Source organism: Stegastes partitus, unplaced genomic scaffold (genome assembly GCF_000690725.1).
Source record: "Stegastes partitus isolate 25-593 unplaced genomic scaffold, Stegastes_partitus-1.0.2 Scaffold33, whole genome shotgun sequence".
NCBI classification, from domain to species: domain Eukaryota; kingdom Metazoa; phylum Chordata; class Actinopteri; family Pomacentridae; genus Stegastes; species Stegastes partitus.
Genome location: NW_007577764.1, coordinates 303,547 through 323,201, shown reverse-complemented (window position 1 = coordinate 323,201; position 19,655 = coordinate 303,547). Strand labels below are relative to the sequence as shown.

At 40.8% G+C, this 19,655-nt stretch overlaps 1 protein-coding gene across 1 annotated transcript in view; it reads left to right on the top strand.

Annotated features, from left to right (window-relative positions):
- ncanb (neurocan b) overlaps window positions 1-19,655 on the top strand; it is a 123,134-nt gene that overhangs the window by 68,405 nt on the left and 35,074 nt on the right. Inside the window, exon 10 of the mRNA XM_008300600.1 lies at window positions 17,166-17,279. Coding sequence (XP_008298822.1) covers window positions 17,166-17,279 — 114 coding nt within the window. The remainder of the gene's footprint in view (window positions 1-17,165; window positions 17,280-19,655) is intronic.

Below are 19,655 nucleotides of genomic sequence, written 5' to 3'. Positions count from 1 at the left end.
TGCAAAGTTCACGCAGAAAGATCCCAGGTGTCCTCACCGGCACACGAACAGACGACCTTCTTGCTGCGAGGCAATGGTGCAGCCCAGAAAAAACTAATGTTGGTTTGGTAATTTTAAAATTGTTAAAGAAGTGATATCTTGTATGAATACTTTAGTTTTTACAACAAAAATGTTGAATCAATGTGTTTTCATTAGTATATAGTATCTATAAGCATCAGTAATCTGTCCAAATACAGTTTATTATCAATCTATCTCTGTCTGTCTCATGCATGTGTGTACTTCATAAAGCATTAATAGTCAAATAAATACAATCGAATGCAAATGTTATATTTATGAGATGGTTATTAGTTCTTTTACAGTATTTTTGGTACAACCTTTGCTGGAATATTAGCATTTTAGTTCATCAAACTTGTAAAACTGACCACAGCAAAAAAAAAATTTAAAATCTGACTTCCACTTATTAGCTGCTGTGACATTTTCCCTCCCACCTGATGATCTCTGACAGCAGACGGACTTCACCCGGTTGTCTCTGGGTTTTAGAAATTTCTATTTCAATTTTCACTCCCAGAGCACTTTCAGGACTTCTCATCCACACTAGCTTAAAAGTTTAGACTCAAAGTTTATTCTTGAACTTGGCAACGGCAGCAGACAAAATAATTTCACCACAAGTAGCTGCTCTGGAGCTTATACACCTGAACAAACTTCCTCATATCACATACGTACACTTTTATGAGCTTAACATATTTTACTCACCTTTCTCTGCCTCGTTGCAGCCGCTCCGTCTCCTCCATGGCTCTGTTTTGTCGAGTTGGCTGTTTAATTTTAAACTGCATTTCTTATTTGGATGCAATATATAGAAGCCAATCGAATATCTTTTATAGCAGACTGCTATTTGATAGAGACAAATATCCAGCTGCAGTTTATTACACGTGGCTGATTGGCATTTTACATTGGAAATCCTACATATTCTTGCAGGATGTCTTTTTTCATATGGCCTTCTCTTATCTGAAATTTAGAAGAACAAGCCTAATATATGCAATATAGGAATGCAATGTTCCTAATCATAATTCTATACCAAACCTGCAATAATGCTTCGGTTATAATGGGCTGGAAACCAATGTCTCCCCTCTTTCATATCTACCCCGTCAGCTGTTTTTGTTCCTTAACCCCACGTGTTGCACTCAAAGAATTTTAAGTGCATTAAATATGGTAAGTACACCACTAAAAGCTTAAAGTTAACACCTGTTTTTAGTCTCAAATCTGCTCTCTGCTGAGCTGCTCGAATCTTCTTTCCAGGGATTTGGAAGTTCAGCGGTGGAAACTTTCCCTGTGATCACTCGTTTTAAACGTCGATACGACTAATCTCACAGGACAGATGCAGCACAACATAGCATAACGTAACGGCTGCTGGTAAAGGTAACATTTTTGAGCGGTGTTCAAATTTCACAGTATGTCTGATGTCTGACCACAGCAACAGAAAATGACGTAAATTAGAGCAACAATATTGTAAATTCAGCTGTATTGAAGCACAATATATGTCATGACAAAGGGTCGGAGTGGAGGTTCAAGCAACGCTATTTCTTGCTTCTTTCTTTCTTCCTCAGTTTCTCTCCACTTATAAACACAAAACCCTGTTTCTCTCTATACACCTATCAACTACACATTTAAACCCTTCTGCTTAATATTGATAAAGGTCCCCCTTGTGCCAAAAAAAACAGCACTAACACATCAAGGCATGGACACGGGACCTCTGGTTGTGCCCTGTGGTGTCTGGCACCATGACTCTGAGAGCAGACGCTTTAGGTCCTGTGGGTTGTAGGTTAGTGCCACCGGAGATTTAAGGAGTTTGGAAGCCGTGTTTGAGTTGTAATAGGGGCTGTTGTCCTGCTGAGGAAGGCCGTTAAGGAGTGCCGTTGCGATGAGCTGGGTGGTACATGAGAAAGGAACACCCACATTAAGGTCAGGATCCACAGCTTCCCAGCAAAACAAAGCAGTAGAATAAGATCATCAGTTCACTTCACCTGCTAGTGGATTTAATATTGCAGCTGATGAGCATTTGTGCAAAGTCAGTCACGAACGAAATGTGCAAATACAATAAAACTTTAAGTCAACTGCCAATACTTGCAAACAGGCTTTTATGTATTGACAAGTGAATTTCAGCTTCAGAGACACAAGAAAATCTGTGATAAATGGATCTTATGCAATCCAGATCTGGTTACATAAAGAAATGCAGCGTCAGTTGTATGGAAATATTTCAGTTGAAAAAAAAAAACCAGATACTGTGTCGTGTAATTGTTAGAACTACATGATTGCAACACAACTATCTTGTTTTACTTTTTAAATCAGCCCCACAAACCTCTGTTCGATGAACGTGAAAGATGTGAATGCTATCATAATCAAAAACCTATTTTGAATACCTTTGTCAGTGTTGCACCACAAGCTTCTAAACTGTGGAGAGAAATCACTGACTTTTCAACTTGTCCAATACAGATGCAGGCACAAATTGAAACAGAGCTTTCACGAGTCGAACATTATGCAGCTGCAATAAACTCGTGATCAGTGGAGCTCTACACAAGTCTTACCATCCACGTTAGTGTAGCCTAACGACTGAAAGATTTACAAAATGCATTTTTCCTGGAGGGTCATACAAGTGAGGACATAATTTCATCATCGTGATGAGAAAAGTGTCGGCCTTGATGAAATGCCAAGTCTGTATAACAACAGACACTTTGGTGAGCATAGTGAGAGCTGCTGGTCTGAACAAGTGAACCAGGCTGCAGAAGTTTAGCCATGGACTGCATTTCACAACTGGTGGGTAGTGCACATGGCAACAGTTTTCTTAAGTTGAATCCGTTATATAAATGTTAGATTTATAAGTAATTTATTGTTAAAGGCACCACTGAAGGGCAAACCAGTAATGAGAGTGAGTGATGAAGAAGACTGCCAGGTTGACAGTCTGAGCTCTGGATGCCTGGACGAATATCCTCTGACATTAATGTGAATTTTTAAACACCTCTGAAATGTAATGATTTGACAAAATTGCCCCAGGTATTCTAGTATCATTATTTCTTTCCAAATTAACTTGTTCAAGTCATCTGGTGAATATTCTTGCATTTTCTTAAATGTTGCGAAATATATCGCAGAATAACAAAATATCGCAACGTCAGTTTTTGTCCGATTTGGTGCAGCTTCAGTGCAGTGGAGCTGGAACGCAACACGGCGCTGGAGTTTAACAGATTTCACAGACCTAGATGTTTTCTGAATGTTGGGATAAACTGGTGCAGAAAGATGTCAAAATAATGTTAGCGGTCAGTTTAACGTGCCTGTTGTTGCTGCTTTGTTTCTCCGCCACCGTCACACTGCTGTCATTTCAGCGCTTACCTTGCAGTTTCCCACTTCTTCACGCGGCTGCATGGTGACACTGGGTCACGACGGCGAGGGAAGCTGCGGCACGTCGCTGGTTTACCGTCGTGAACGTGTTGGTGAAACAGATACAGAGTCGTGTTTCGGGCCATCTGGCGAATGAGTCCAATATTCACTCTGCTTTTTTTTTTCTGTGATGCCCTTCCCATCGTCTTGAAGGCAATCTTAGAATAAACCTGATGGGGCAATTGGCTGACATTGGAGGGTCATCAGCTAATGCAGCTCACCTGGGCCTTCCAGGCTAAAAAAGCTGGCATGTGTTCCCTCTCTTAACCTTCTTCTGTGTTTGCTCCTTCAACACCTCCATAGCACGCATGGCATTTTCTGCTTACACTGCTGATATTACTGATTTCCCTCTCTACTGTTTCATATTTTATTTGATTTAAATATGTCTCCTGTGTGAACTCCCTGCTTGCCACTTTCTCTGAGCCACAGTGGTTTGTAACTCTCTTTTTTCCATCTCTACCATCTCCTGGGGGAAATATCTGGCTTCTTAGCTGCCAAATGCTGCACTATGTTCACCAGCTACTTGCTAACTTTGTCTTTTTTGTCATTTGTGTGGGGACGGGGTAGAGTTTGGTAGATGTAGCAGCGCTGAAAGAAACACTTAGGGGATGTGCAGCACTGAGATCTGTACTACGGAGCAAGATTTAAAGTTGGGTTACGACCACGATCTGCTTTTTAAATGGTAACTTATGCCGCACACCGTACCTGCAGGTTATGTTCAAGATAATAATAACAAATGAATGTACGTGGAGCACCTCCTACTGACCAATCAGCTCTTTTGGAAAAGGTATCATCGTTTCCACGGAGCGCAGATAACAAGAGAATTTCTTAGGAAGGAGGCGTTATTAGAGCTGAGCTATTTTAAATCCATTTCATTTAGTGGTCTATAGGGCTTTGTATGGCAACACAATTCTAAAACAGAGACCGATAAAGCATTAATTCCTTGTACTAGCTGACCTTATAAGATATGCAAGTAAGATTACTCATCAGTTTGAGGCCTGTTTGTTCTTTGAATGCTCCCAAGACAGTTTAAAGGTTAAATCAAGCTTTTCATCCTCTTAACATGTTCTTATGGAGTTTTTTTTTTTATGTATTAGAAGACATGTCAAGAGTGAAATAAGCACTTACTGAGCATTTACATCTTGAAACCTTGTGTATTAATGACTGTCAAAACACAGATTCAGACCTCCAGGGCTTCAGCAAGAAGCAATCCTGTGGATGTAATCAGTTTTCTTCTTCTGAATCGTTTTTCCGTTCAAACTTGTGTGGTTGACTTAGTCCAATAGTACAAAATGGCATTGTGAAGCAGAGAGTAGCTTTAGAGTGTGTGAGCAGAGTTCTAGGTGAGCTGGTGTACTCAAGCTGCAGCTAGTGGGTGTGGAAAGAGATGGAGATTTGCACATTCAAGAGGAAAATTAACAGTGTAGAGTTACATCCAAGCCATTTGATGAGATTATTTATTGGAAAAAACATCTAAATGTGTAACTTTAATACACAGAAATGAGTTTTTAGGGGTTAAATCAACAACAGCAGGGTTGCAGAGAGAATAATGTCTAAAATGATCCATCAAAATACATCTAAGCAACACATTAATTCAACAGTACACAATGAGATTATAGTCAGATCTCCTTGTGCCTCAATAATGGGGCAGTGGTATTGTTAAGCCAAATATGTTGTTACACTCAGCAAGTTTTAGCAACTGTCCTTCTTGGCTTTGGCTGCAGCACCTGAGTTGCCCGCAGGCCTGTTATAATTTTAGATCCCCCACATCGGTTTGGGTTAAAGGTTTGTTCCTCTTGTGAAAAATATGCAGCTCTAGTCATTTCCATGCTTGCGATTGATCATCTGCAGCTAAATCCAACACCTTTATGCGAACAATCTCACAGGTAGATTCAGAAGGCTTTGGTTGACTTGACAAATCGATAAGCACCCTTGTGTGGCTGTTAGGCTCAGTGAAGCCAGATAACCAAAAGATATCTTGGGTATGTTGAACTTGCCTTGTTGTACAGGCGCCAGGGGGATAATTCTCTGTATTTTCCCCACCAAAAGCACCACTTACTGTACAAAAGTGTTTTTTTGATCAATTGTTAGCTTAGATATTAAATAATGCAGCTTGAAGTTGTTGTTGTAAGAGGCAAAAATGCAAAAAAGCCAAGTAAACCACTTTCTCTTGACACTAACATATGTTATGAAACACAAGTTTATGCTTGCAGCTGTGGATGTGGAGTCTATAAACTCCATCACACACACAAGAACACGAGCATTTAGTGGTTCTGTACCATGCACACACACACAATTCTTACATAACTCTGATGTATACATAAAAAAAAACAAAAAAAACACCTAAAATTCCTTTTATGCCCATTAATGCCGCTGTGCACACACCACGCTCGCCATCATTATAGTTATTGACACGACGCAACATGGTCCATTGAGTGGTCGTGCTGTTTGGACGAGCAGCAGTTCAATAGAAAGGTATCCATCTTTGTAAGAAGGGCAGGGAAATGTCAATGCCCCTCAGCAAGCTAAAGTAAGTCAATCATTCCGGGTCTGGCACTATGAAAGACGACAAACACAAAAAGCCTTTCAGCGAAAACCTTTGTGTGGCAAAACATTTCCATTTCAAAGCCTCCATTTTGCAGGATGTCATGTCAATTTATTTTTACATAATGTCAGCTGTGGTTCGGAGGCAATTAGGAGGACGTAAAAAGGGTGACCAGATCTGTCACTGCTATAGGCTGATAAGGGGGCACCCAGTATGTTTGTGGGAGTGTGTTTCTGCGTGGATATGTGCCAGAGATCGAGTGATTGGGAGTGTGTTAGCGTGTGCTTGCATGAATCTCCATTTTCTTCGGTGTGGCTGCCGAAAGAAAACTTCTTCTGTGTTATTAATTTTGTCCCTTCATGCCCTCCGTACCACCCTGTCAGAAGTGAAATCTTTGGGTGGCATTTACTAGTTCAAAGGTTCGCTGTGTAATTGATCAGCCTGCTGTTTGATCTGTACGGCTGGCATTTAGTCCACACAGAAAATTGTGATTTTTCCGGCTCTGTTAGGACAAACCGGCTTTCAAATGTCCGCGCCTGCCAGCAGTAGAAGTTCGGCGCGGACGAATCGAACGCGACGCATAATGAGATTTCCTTTAATCACCTGCCACCGTCTGCTTTTTGTGCGTTTACATGTGTATTAACGTAATGAATCAGCACAATGGTGACGAGCAGAAGCGCACTGTGCTGCAAATCTGTGCACAGCAATGTCTTTAATTTTTGTTATCTATTCATTCATTGTCTGAATGCTCAATTTTCTCTCATTAAAGCCTTTCTTTCTCCCTAACCCCTTCTTCAACTTTTTTTTCTTTCTTGCTGTCCTCTTCACTTAATGAAACACTTTTTTTCTTCGGGTTATTCACAGTTGACCAAAGCAATTACGCCCGAGACATTTTGCAGAAACAGGATTGTCGCTTCTTCAACATTTGCCCTCAAATGTTAAATAGCTCTTGGATACAAAAAAAAAAGAAAAACGGCTGTCGCAGTACTAAATTTCAAAGCCCTTTCCAACAGTCCTTGGGTTGACAGGTAAATGACTGCAATCTTGACCCTCTCAACAGATGTTTGCAGTCGTTTTTTGGCGTTCAGAATGGGCATCCGGCACCTTCGGTGGTTTCAAGCTACATCGCGAAATACCTAAACACAGGATCAACAATCACTTAAAACCACTTTCGAGTGAAATTTATAAGAGCGGCTCAGAGGAAATTGTAGCTATTTTTGTGTCAAAGCCAACAAATGCCAAGCAAAAAATACCTCACATGCTTTTTTTTTTCTTCTTTTTTTGACACCTCCTTTTATTTGATATAGTGGGTGAATATTTATGAGTGTTTGGAGTTGAAAGCAGGATGTGTGCAAAACACCGCGCTGCCACACAATCAAAAAAAATATGACCAAAAGAACACAATTCAGTTAGTTTAATGAGAAGGGAGAATATACACATTTCAAACTGTGGCTTTCATCAGCCAACCGGAGAAAAAAAAATGTTTTCTCTGTGCAACAAATACCTACACAAGGAACATCGTGTTCCTTCAATGTGGAACTCTCTCTGGGCTGCTGACCTAATTTCACTGTCCCAGTATCACATTTTTTAAAAACATTTAACAAACATAAAAAATGTATGAAGTTCTGTTAAATACTACAACATGTACAACATATAAAACCAAGATTGTATCCTCTTCTGTTGTACTAAATAATACAGTTAAAAAAATGAGATGCCATTTTCTAACAGGTCTTGGATTTATTTGAAAAAAATACTCCCCAAACTCTTCCTCCGTTAGAAAAAAGGTGCAATACTGAAAAGAAAGAAGGAAGAAAAGAACTGTCATCCAGACATGTTGTAATGTGTGTGACAGCATGCAATAGTCTAAATATCTCCTAAATTTACACCTGAAATGGATCAACAACAAGAAATGCAGAACAAAACACAAAATTGGCTGCTAATTTGTACCCTCGAGGAGAACGGGTTTGGTTGGATGTGTGTGTATCGGAAGACACCATTCTGCCAAAACATTAAAACCACCTGCCTAATAAGGTTCCATCGAAACACGTCTGTTGAGGCTTGAACTCCACAAGACCCCTGAAGGTGTCTTGTGGTATCAGGCACCAACACGTTAGGTCCTTTAGATCCTGGAAGGTTTGGTCTCCGTGGATCGGACTTGTTTTTCCAGCACATCCAACAGACGCTGGGTTGAAGATCTGGGGAATTTGAAGACCTTGAACTTTTTGTCAAGCTCCTCAAACAAATTCCTGGCAGGAAGCATTATCCTGACCTGACCTGTCAAGGAATCCTGTTGCCATTAAGGGGTCGATGTGGTGTGAAGCAGTGTTTTGGTAGGTGCTATGAGTCAAGGTAGCATCCACAGGAATGACAGGATCCAAGGTTTACAGGCAGGACATTGCCCCGAGCATCACACTGTCTCTACTGGCGCTCCATCTTTCCATAGAGCATCCTGCTGCACTCAGCCGCCCTCATGAAGTAAAAGAAAACATCAATTATTAAACCAGACCACCTTCATTCATCGCTCCGTTGTCGAATTCTGATGCTCATGAGCCCATTGTAGACATTTTCAGGTGTGGACGGAGGTCAACGCCGGCACCCTGATCAGTGTTCTGTGACATTTCAACCTCCAACCGTCACTCTTCATGTGCATCAAGAAGCCTTAAGCACATGTTTCTGGTTCACTAGTTGTTTTAGTAAATACTACCCACTGCATACACTTTAAAAAGCAATTCGGGGTAGCTGTTCTCACAACCTAAATACATGCATGGTTGCAGAAGAAAAAAAAAATCAAGCTGATTGATTTAGATAAACCTTTGAAGTTGCAAACATTATTTTGATGATTTGTGTTGACTTTATAATGTTGCATCAACTTAATTACAAGTGTAATTTAAATTCAATTTGCTGTTTCAAGGTGACATTCAGGTACGCAACCGTAGTTCTAAATTTAAATGATACCAAAAACAAAGCTTGATTGCCTAATAATTGCTTTTGCTGAATTAAATCATTTCTTAAAAGCTAAATGAACAAAAACATGAAAAACTGCTAAAGAAACTCTAATTAAAGCCACTTAATTTTTAAAACATTTGTTGATTTGAAAAACTTGTGTTCGCAATTATGCTAATTAGGTATGAAAAAAACTAATGGAAAGCCTTTCGTTTTTATGAGCAATTAAAGACTTGTGTTTATGCTAATATTCGTTAAGTCAATTGTAGCAGAAAAAAGCTTTGATTACAGGGGGAAACTAATTCCATAAACTCAATGTAAAAGTTGTCATAACTCAAAAAGACTGATTTAAACTGTTGCCTTACTTTTTTTCTTTTTATTTTTTCAGAACCCAAACATTTGTTTTTGGACCATACAGGGAACTTTCCTTAAGAGGAGACGCCCTGATCCACAGTTAATCTTTTACCAGAGTCGCTTACGTCCTGATATTTGTCTATTTTTATCGCTTCCAACACATCAACGTCAAGAACCTGCTGTCTCGTGTCCCACCCGCTGACATGTGTCATTCTAACAAGATAATCAGTGTTATTCGCTTCACACTGGTTTTAATTTTCCGTGTATTTCTACATTTCTGCAGCAAAAAAAGCCTGTTAAACCTTTGGAAATGCGCCCAAACAATACATTTATTGGTGTCAAAGCTAAAAACCAACAACAATCTGACCACCGCTGACCCTCAAGCGCTGCAAACCAATAAGAAAAACACACAAAACAGACCTTTCTCATCGGAAATAGCAAACACATTGGCAGAAAATTATGTTCACGTAGGACCCCATCGCTCATACTGAGCACTTTCTCTTTAAAAAGTCCACTGACAGGCAGGAATAATTACAGCTCTTGTCCTGCACAGGAGATCTTTATAATCCTCAGTGTCATACCAAAACGTATTGATCTTTGCTTGTTGTGACTTAATGAAGAAGTTTAGATTTTGACTCCGGAAAAATGTCCCCATTCTTTATGCTTCTTCCATTGATGGCCTAATACGCTGGAGAGAATCTACGATATTAGAAATTATCGGCAGCATCAGACGTAGCGAGCCGTGCTTTTATGTTGTCATTTGCGTCTAATGTGAGCTTTTAATTAATCTATAGACTACCACAAGCCTAATGTGTGACTCAAGCCGAATAGCGTCTATTTGGAGATCAAGAAGCCTCTTAAATCTTCTAAAAATTCAGACACTTTAAAAGATCCCGGCTCATTATCTGAGCACAGGATATTCTTCACTTCCTCATTATGAGTAAAATGTAAAATAGGCTTTATCCAGTTTGAAGTGTTTGTACTTTGTAGGGTTTAAAGCAGTCCCTATATAACAATATTACCTTTCCTAACTATGGTGTAGTTTTTAGGAGACGACTGGATTAATATACCATGTTTTAATGCATGTTGGTCCTTGGCTGAAATATTGATCGATCTCTCTGAGACTTTATTACCCCCTGAGTGGACTCTCTCTCTCTCTGCCGGACTCCTCCTGGTTAAACCCACAAGGATTCATAACCATGAAACTGCTGATTGAGGCTGAAGTCTCATTTAAACAACGGAGAAAGAGCTGTTTACTTTTTTATTTGGCCTCAGCATTCACAAACGCCCTGGCTGGACCGAGAATTGAAAGCATAAATCTCACAGTTTGGAAAGTAGAAAAATACCCTCCAGAGGGGGCGAAAAAACAAGAACCAGAAGTACGAGCAGGCAGGTGATGGAGTTGATCTTGAGCTGGATGTAGCTCTGGACAAGTAAAGAGGTAATAGGAATTTAATGTAATTTGTTGAACTGACAAATGATCCCAAATGGGGAATGTGGAAAGTCCGGCTCAGGGCCTTCTGCCACCCGATTTCTGTTAACTGTCTGTCTCCTTCCTGCTCCGGGTCTCTCTATCTCGTTCTCCGTCCCTTTTCAATTATTCATACCACGGTCTCAACACATGCCTGCAGTAAGCCTGCAGATATTCTGTCAACCGACACCACCCCCAGTTTCCTCTTTCCCTCATTTCCCCATCCTCCGTCCTTGAACTCAGCAGCTCTGCTCAGGTATAAACAACAAGAGCAGGTTAAATATTTACCCTGCAATCGAACATTCACATCCAAACTATACATTTAAACCTCAATTTGATATTTGTCACCATCAACTTTTCACAGTCACTTGCCGCCTCCCCCCCAGCGGATCCAAATTGATAATGCTGGCTCAAAGGAAAGCTACTTGGATCGCTCGTGTTTTAGCTGCACCCAGAAATGACCACAGTGGCTGGCACCTGTTTATCCCTCCATCCGTCTCCCTGCCAGCAGATAAGTGGAGCGCTGCTCTCTTCCACTCCCTGGAGACGCTACTAGTGCCCGGGCCTGATTTGGTTGTACCGGGGAGTGAGCCAGAAAGTGACGGACACACAAGCAAATGCACAAATACAGTCGCACACGAGCGCTGCCACCTGCTTAAGTTGGACGGTCGTCTCATTAGGTCAGCTGGGGGAGAGTGGACGTGGAGTGGAGTTTGAGTGGACAGGCCTGCTGCACTGTGGCCCTCCTCACAGCGTTTGAGGACAGGAAGTTGGACACCTTAGAGCAGCATTTGTCAAACAGGGTTGTGCAGATTATTACAGATATGACATTTGGTCGCATATGCCACCGTTTTTTCGACTGTGTGCGAGTTAGAATTTCACGTACGTGCATTTATCCAATTCACTGATGATTATTAAACTGATTTGATTCCAAGTGGTGCGGCTTAATTTTTCTGATGAAATCATCCCTTATACATCAAGTCAGTGTCAGTTTTTCTATCAATGCAAAAATGTGATGTCCAAATTAAGCACAATGTTAATTAATACTATGCTGTGCCAAAAAACGGGGGTGGGGAGGTGCAACCAAATCTTGATGGTCCAGTACTATGTGCAGATTTCACTTGAATCGTTTTCTATGTTGAGGTGATGCAGATATTTTCAATATATGTTGAGTATCATTTAAATACATTTCTCTTTTGTTGTTCTCTTACATAACTAAGACTATAAAATACAGGTTTCATCAAATAATAATGACATTAGGGAGTCCCAGCTATATTTTCTGTCTTGTATGGCATCCTTGGCAGAAAGAAAATTGAAAACCAATGCCTTCGAGGATTGATGTGTTTTCATGGCCATTTAATACAATATTGTAGTAATATGATGTAGATTCGGCATCAAAAGTCCTCCTCCATGGCAAAAATGCATGTTGCTTACTGCGACTTAACTTGGATGTTTCACCTTCGCCTGCAAGATGTGCAGAATTTGATAGATTTTATGATGGTACTACTGACCATAAAGGTGACACCTGTAGGTTCCCTGAAGAGCAGTTTGAAGCTCAGTGTGGGGACTCTAGTACCTGATTGATTCTGATGGCACCCACCTGCCACTTAAAACAGCCATGCCCTAATTATGCGTAACTTTAAGCATTAATACACTTAAACTGAGTGAGTCATATAAAAATTCCTCCCCTGGGCAGTTGTCACAAACAAGGAAATTAGCTAAAGAGACCAAAACCGTGTCTTGTACCAGGCTGTAAACATGTCTATTTCTTCAGTAAAGTTGGACATTTTAACATGAAGGTCTGTGGGGATCGACTCGCCTTCGGAGCCAGCCTCAAGTGCCCACTCACGGAACTGCATGTTTCTTCTACTTCAGCGTTGGCTTCATTTTTCAGTCCCGGAGGTTGCTGCTTGGACAGTACAAGCAGTTTGGAAGTCAGCGACGGCCAAGTCTGCAACTCATACTTAAAGCTTCCAGTTCTCATACAGTGAAAAAAAATGTAAAAGTCGAGGGAAGCTTGTGTCCGACAGTAAATCGGGCAAAATAGAAAAGATTTGTGCATTTACCGACTTTTGAATAAGAAGGAAGATAAAGTTGCACCTACTCTGTAATTTAAAGTTTTTTAATTAAACATTTATACCGCTGAAGATGCCGTCCAACGTCTGGAGGAAACAGATTGATGGACCGTTTTTAATCAGCCGTATTCTGATTGTTCTGGATGTCTGTTTTTATCAAAACCTGGACAGTACTGCATTTGTGAGGTCCATAGTGTTATTAATGGTGTTTTTGGTGTGTATTTTTTAATTTGTTTTTTGTTTACTATTTTGCACCAGAATATAATCATTTTTGATAAGAATCCCTTAATTTTTGTTATTAAAGATGTCAGCGGGACGAGTAAAGTCCAATCTGCTCCAATCTAAAGCTGCTGTGTTGGTCCTCAGCTGTTAATCCAGAGCTCCGTCTCATTAAAGTCACAGAGGTCCAAAGAAAATCTAATCAAATAATTTGTAGCTTTCCCTCAAGGCCAGAAAATTGCTCATGTGAAAATGAAAATGCCCGTCTCCAGAAACTACATTTATGGATAATATTCTTTTTGCATGCACGGTTTTCTGAAGTATATTTTGATTTGAGCTGTAGGGATTGGTCTTATTAGTGTACATCAACCACTTTGGTGCTTGAATCTCTCCAGATTTCTGTGAACTTGACAAGAAGAAGCCACTAATATCTATAGAGCCTCTCTATTGGCTCTCATCTCAGATAATATCTGCTGGTCTGCTGTAGTAATACCACTAATAGCTGATGTTCAGAGCTGTGCTTTATTGACCCCTGTGCTCCTAAAATCCAAGGGGTTCCTCCGCTCCTTGGCTTATACCTCTGCGCTGCTGAGCTTAATGAGACCAGATGCTGGCTTGTGTTGGAGGTTTTTTTTTTTTTTCCTTTTTGAACAGCTGTACTGACAACCTGCTCATCTGTTGGTTCATAGCGAATGTAGAAGTGGGGCAAATATCCTGTCTATCACTCTTCATGTCTTTCATTTACACAGAGTTCTTTAAAGATTCATTCGGGGATCTTTATTCATGTGTTCATGCTGAGTATGAACACTTTAAGGTCACATTGCTCAGGTGAAATCTTGCAAGTAAATAAGGAAGTGAAAAAGCAAAATGTACAATTATCCATCCATCCATTATCTATACACCGCTTAATCCTCACTAGGGTTGCGAGGGGCTGGAGTCTATCCCAGCTGACTCAGGGCGAAGGCAGGGGACACCCTGGACAGGTCGAATTTACAATTATAATTAAATATCTATTTTTTAAAACTCTTGTATAGTCATATTTTCTGCCTTTAATAAGCTTCTGTGACTCTGTGCCTGCTCGAGATAAAACACTGCTGTTCATCTGTCGCTTCACCAACACACTGTTTAACACCATTAATGCCGTGTGGCTCCTATTTACGGCAAAGCACTGCATGATCAAGTACCGCAGTAGACTCAAAATGTCACTTGTCACAACTGACGGTAACCCTGCAGAGTGATGTTTCCACTCGGTTGTGGTGGGAACTGAAACTATTCAGTAATGGTGTTAAGGTATAAAAAGGCTCATAGCAACACACCTACAGTTTGCTGCTGTTTAGTATCGCACTTCCTAAATGCTGTGAGCCTCAAGTTTTGTGATGTTTTTCTGGGCTCATTTTGCACTGCAATAAAAGTCCTGCACCTACGGTTAGAAGTAAAGAGGACTACCAGAAACAATCATTTGTGCAGTATGACAAAGGTAGAACGCCAGAAAAGATTAAAAAAGGGTGATTGTTAGTATTAATATCTGAAATCTGCATGTAAAACAAATAACAGGTGTTACCAGTACTTGGAAAAAAGAATTGATGCTACATACTATAGATATTTTACATTGTAATTTCTCTCCATACTTGTCTCCTATCTGCTCGGTGTAAACACATCCTGCAGTTCAAGCAAAAATAATCAAATGTGACTGTTGGTTGCATGTGAGTCAGTCCTGGCTTTATGGTTGTGCGAAAGAGTGATGTTTTTATGGGATCTGCTTTGTGCAAACGGTATTTTTGGAGAATTTTAACATCAAAAATGTAAATTTAAAAAAAAAAGAAATTGATGAATTGATACGTTTTTAACATTTTGTAGGTTAGATTTGTATAATTGTGCCTACCAAACGTCATATCCCTCATTTAAAGGCTGCTCAGAAAGTTGGAAATCCAATAACTCTTTTTGTTTTTACAGTTTTTGACTCTGACACATGCTGCAGTTTTGGCGATTTTTCCAAAAAACATAACCATGCCTTTCAAACCTACGAGTTTGAAAGGCATGGTTTTGTAGGTTTTGGGGTTCAGAGGGTTACATCTGAAGGACTCATAAGAAACAGAATAAAACAAGAGCAGTGAAGATTGAAACTTGTACTCGTCAGCACTAGAAACCCTAGAAATCCCACGATGCAGTCTAACTTTCAGTAACGCAATAAAAATGTATGATGCTTAACTTATTCAGTGGGACAGTGAGGTACGAACACCAGCTCTGAAAAGCCGGACTCACAGAGAGCAGTTCGTGTTCAGAAAAAAAAAAAAGCTTTTTCAGTGCCGTTTTTGGAGAACATAGCTCCTGTAGTTTTCCTTAGAAAGGTCTTGTTCGCAGTGATTCGTGATAAATTTGCAAATCCATGTTGAAACGTTTAAATCTGCCCTTCACGAACACATTTGCACAAATCCTGTGACTGTGTGTCTCCGCCATCTGAGGTCTGCTTTTTATCTATTTATTTATTTATTTTGCTTTTGTGTCAGCATTTTGGGGCTTAACCCACTTTTCCCAAACAATTTGAAAGTGGTTCTGTGAGTCTGCAGTCGAGGCAACTCATGCGACGAGGAGTTAATGTGATTATATGAAGCAGCCTATAGGTGGTGCCGTTATGCCAGTAATTTATGCATTCCTTTTTTTTTTTTCCTGCTCTCTTTTGATTCAAAAAAGTCAATCCAAGACAACCCTGCTGACATTTAACCTTCATTCCAGAAGCGCTGAAGACTGGCTTTCACATGCTGAATTGTAAATTGAGCCTCATCTGCAACATCACTGTGCCTCTTAAAGTTCAAAAAAGGATTTAAGCCTTAGCTATTTCCTCCACCAAAAAAATGTGGACCCGCCGCCCACTTGATGTCAGATTATCTGAACCAGACTTAAAACTCATTTTCATGCTGGGGGGGAAGTGTTTACTCTCTGGCTGTCTCCGCTTTGTTATTCTGTTCTCTTGTTGTATTTTATTTCTTCCGCCCCGTCATGAGCCAGACAGACAGTTATACATGGATATCCCGCGATACACTAAACCAACCATCTCATTCCAGCTCCTCTGGCTGGGTCTCTACCTCCTGCATCAAATTCAAGCCTTTGATATCAGCCAGCCCAAAGCGGGGAACCAGCAATGAAGCTGTCATGCTGTTTTATCCAAACACACTCTTCCGCCCCAAACGCTGTCTGCCTGCAAAGCCCCTGTAATCCAACCCCTGAAACTTGCCAACTTCCCGTTCTCGCGGAATCGCATCACCTCTCCTCTGTCTTTCGGCACCCACCCTTGTTTTTCATCACCTCTCCCTCGCAACTCTCTTCCGTGCCTCTTTATCCCCACATCTTCCCCTCACTCTTTCACACTTTCCACCACCTCCCCTCCCCTCCCGTGACCTCTTGCCGAGGCCCCAGGGACTCGCTCAGTTGTTGCGATGGTAGAGGATTGTGGGATACCAGCTGCAGTTTTAATGATTTTGCCCCCAGGCCCAGATCAGCAAGAGAGAGAGAGAAAAAAAAAATACAGTTACTATTTTCTCAACAGAACTGGCGCTCTCACCCCCGACGCCTCTGCGAAATATGAATTTGCATGCGTTCGCAAACTTGATTTTTTTGATATGTGATCTGAGGGATCACATCTGCATTCCGTGCGCAATGTGTCTGGTCACTTTAGCACGCATTCAAATGGATTTGTGTGTGTGTGTGTGTTTTTGTAGCTGCTAGCGAGATGACTGGTGCATTGTGTGGGAGCAAGTGTTGAAGATGGAAAGTCGTCCTTAACTGGAGTGTTTTTCTCCTCTTTCTTTCCACTTTTCCCTCCAAACTCTCCCTCACTCTCGTGGCTGGAGTCTGACAGCAGAACTGCAGCACGTCCCGCAAACACATTGCAATTAGCATCATGCGCTTCAGTGCATCCCCAAACCGCTCGCTGATGAAGTTCAATCAATTCGCCTTAATTATAACTTTCTCAGAAACACCTCTAATCTCTCCAAAAGTTTGATCTCTCAGGGTTTTCTTTTTTTCCCTTTTTTCTGGTAACAAGCTGTGGCAGGTAGTTTAAAAAGTAGCCGATTGGAAAGTGCGTGTTTCTATCTAACCTGATGCCCTCTCTCTTCCTCTCTCCCTCCAGACATTGATGACTGCCAGTCGAATCCATGCCAGAACGGAGGAACCTGCATCGACGAGATCAACTCCTTTGTGTGTCTTTGTCTGCCCAGCTACGGCGGAGCTACTTGCGAAAAAGGTAAACAAAAAAAAATAGAAACGCGGAAGTAAACGTTGCTTCCTCGTTAGTTCGTTTTAGTTAAAAGGGTGTGTGTTGGTAGACAGACTGATGGAGGACATAATCCAGAGCGGAATGAAGAGATCTCAAAATGAATAACGAAGGAAGACGAGGATGGGTGGAAGAAGCCGGAGATGCGCTGTGACAGGATTGCTGGAGAGAAGATGAAGCCGGGTGTGGGGGGAGGACGGATGACTGTGAGGATGTGGCAGAAGCAGGATGTGGAGACAGAGGTGGAGAAAACAACAAGATTTAGGAAGATGGAAGTTAATGAGGATGTGTAAATGGAAACAGCGAGAGGAGAAAGGGGGTGGATGTGAGTGCAGACAAAGAGGTGAAGGATGAGGAGGTGGGCGAGGGAAGCCCAGTGGGATAATGTATTGGGGTTTATACACAACACCTGCGTCCAGCTGGTTTTTGTCGCTCATTATGGGAATTCCCATAAGAGATGGGGGGGACGTGAAGGAGGCTGTTCACAAACTGCATGCTACATGGAAACACGGCCAGCGTGTCACTGTAAAACAACACAGAGGAAATACCCACAGCTGCTGTATACATTAGGCTTCAGCTACATATGATGTTCACCCAGATATTACGTCCCCATTACCCAGAAAACTTGTTGTATTTTCTCATCTAAGAACCTGCTATAAGTATTTTACAGCTCTTTTTTTCAGTCTGTCTTTTTATCTGTTATCCATTTTTATTACCTTTTATTATCTTATTCACTGGCTTGACTACAGCTGCTTTCTTCTATTTAAAACAGTCTTTTTATTGCTTTTTACTGCTTGACGAACTGCTGGTCGATTATAGCTGTTTTTTTTATGAATTGTACCTATTGTGTGAGTGAGTTAGGCACGTTTTATTGTATGAATAGTTGTGGTATAGAAGCTACGTTAAGTAACACAAACTGAAGATAAAAAATGTAAAAGTGAGCATAGTTATATGACAAAAGGAATGTGCCTTTAGGTTTATTCATCGCCAAAGAAAAAGCTTTATAACTCATCCTTTATGGCTCTAAAACTTGCCTGAAACTCATCACATCTTTAGGTTTTCCTCAGTATTGCAGTAATTCATTCATTCTTGTCCATATGTTCACGGTAAGATGCAAACAGGAATTGATGATAGTTGATGTGGCATACTTTAGTGCCAATTTGACAAAATTTTAAGCAAATATTGTCAAAGAAAGTCAGATTAGTGAAGTATTGGAGGTTAAAGTTGTTGAAGTTTTGTCTGAGGGATCAGAGTCAGATAAAAGCTTACATGAAAATGAAGAGAAACAAATGAGGAGAGAAACTCTTACCATCAATACGATCACTGATTTATGCAACAAGTACAATCCATGTGGTTTAAAATAAAAAAAAAACTAAAATAAAAAAGTGAAACTCAAGGGAGACATCTCTGGAGAAAGAAAGTGTAAGGTTTTGAGGACGCTGACTTTTTTCGGGGGGGATGAGCGAGAGTACAGGTTTGAGGTGGAATAAAGGTGAGATATTTGGGCTGCACTCGGTTAAACAAAGCCAAGTCATGTTCTGCTGGTCCGGCCTGACCTTTGACCTCACGTCTCGGAAGAGCTGTGACTTTGAATATCTGTCTTTTTTTATACACCGGTCTGTCTCCCTCTGAGTTTTACTGCTCTGTTCTGCTGTGATTTGGGACTCAGAGGGCAGAATAATCGATGCAATGTGGAGTGAGTGAAGAGAATGAAACACACTGAAACAGAAAGTTTAAAAGTCTGGACAAACTACCGTAGTTCTGACATTTCTACCAGAAAAAAACAACCTGCAATAGCTCAGTCTGCAATACATGTAGTATAAAAGTAATACTACAGTTCCTCAAATAGCCACTTGAGGTTGGCACCAAACAAGTGACCCCCGTAGAACCCAAAATGTCTAACTTTAGAGCAGAATAAACATATTTACAGCCTGCTATTAAAGTTGGTCTTGGTGTCTATAGTTAGTTTCTGTGTTGTTGATAACTGTACAGGGGATGATTTTGTGTATAATTCACCTGTTTGGATTATATTAAGGCTTAAAATTTGCAAAATTAAGAGTGTGACCACTTTGAGTGACATGTGCGTGTCACTGCAGGACAGTTCATGACTCAGCAATTGCATGGTCCATCTCAGCTCCTGCCATGCTTCACCTTTTTGGTCATTTCTGGATTAGCCAGGAATTAAGAGGAGCCAGGCACTGCTGAGGTGGCGAAAAATCGGAGTCAACCCACTGAGCTTCAAAACTGCTTTCCAGGAAAACTATGGGTGGTGCTATGGATGGTGTAGTCTCGCTTAGCCTGTCCATTCTGTAGTACGTAATCATATGGCTGCACTTCATTATCATT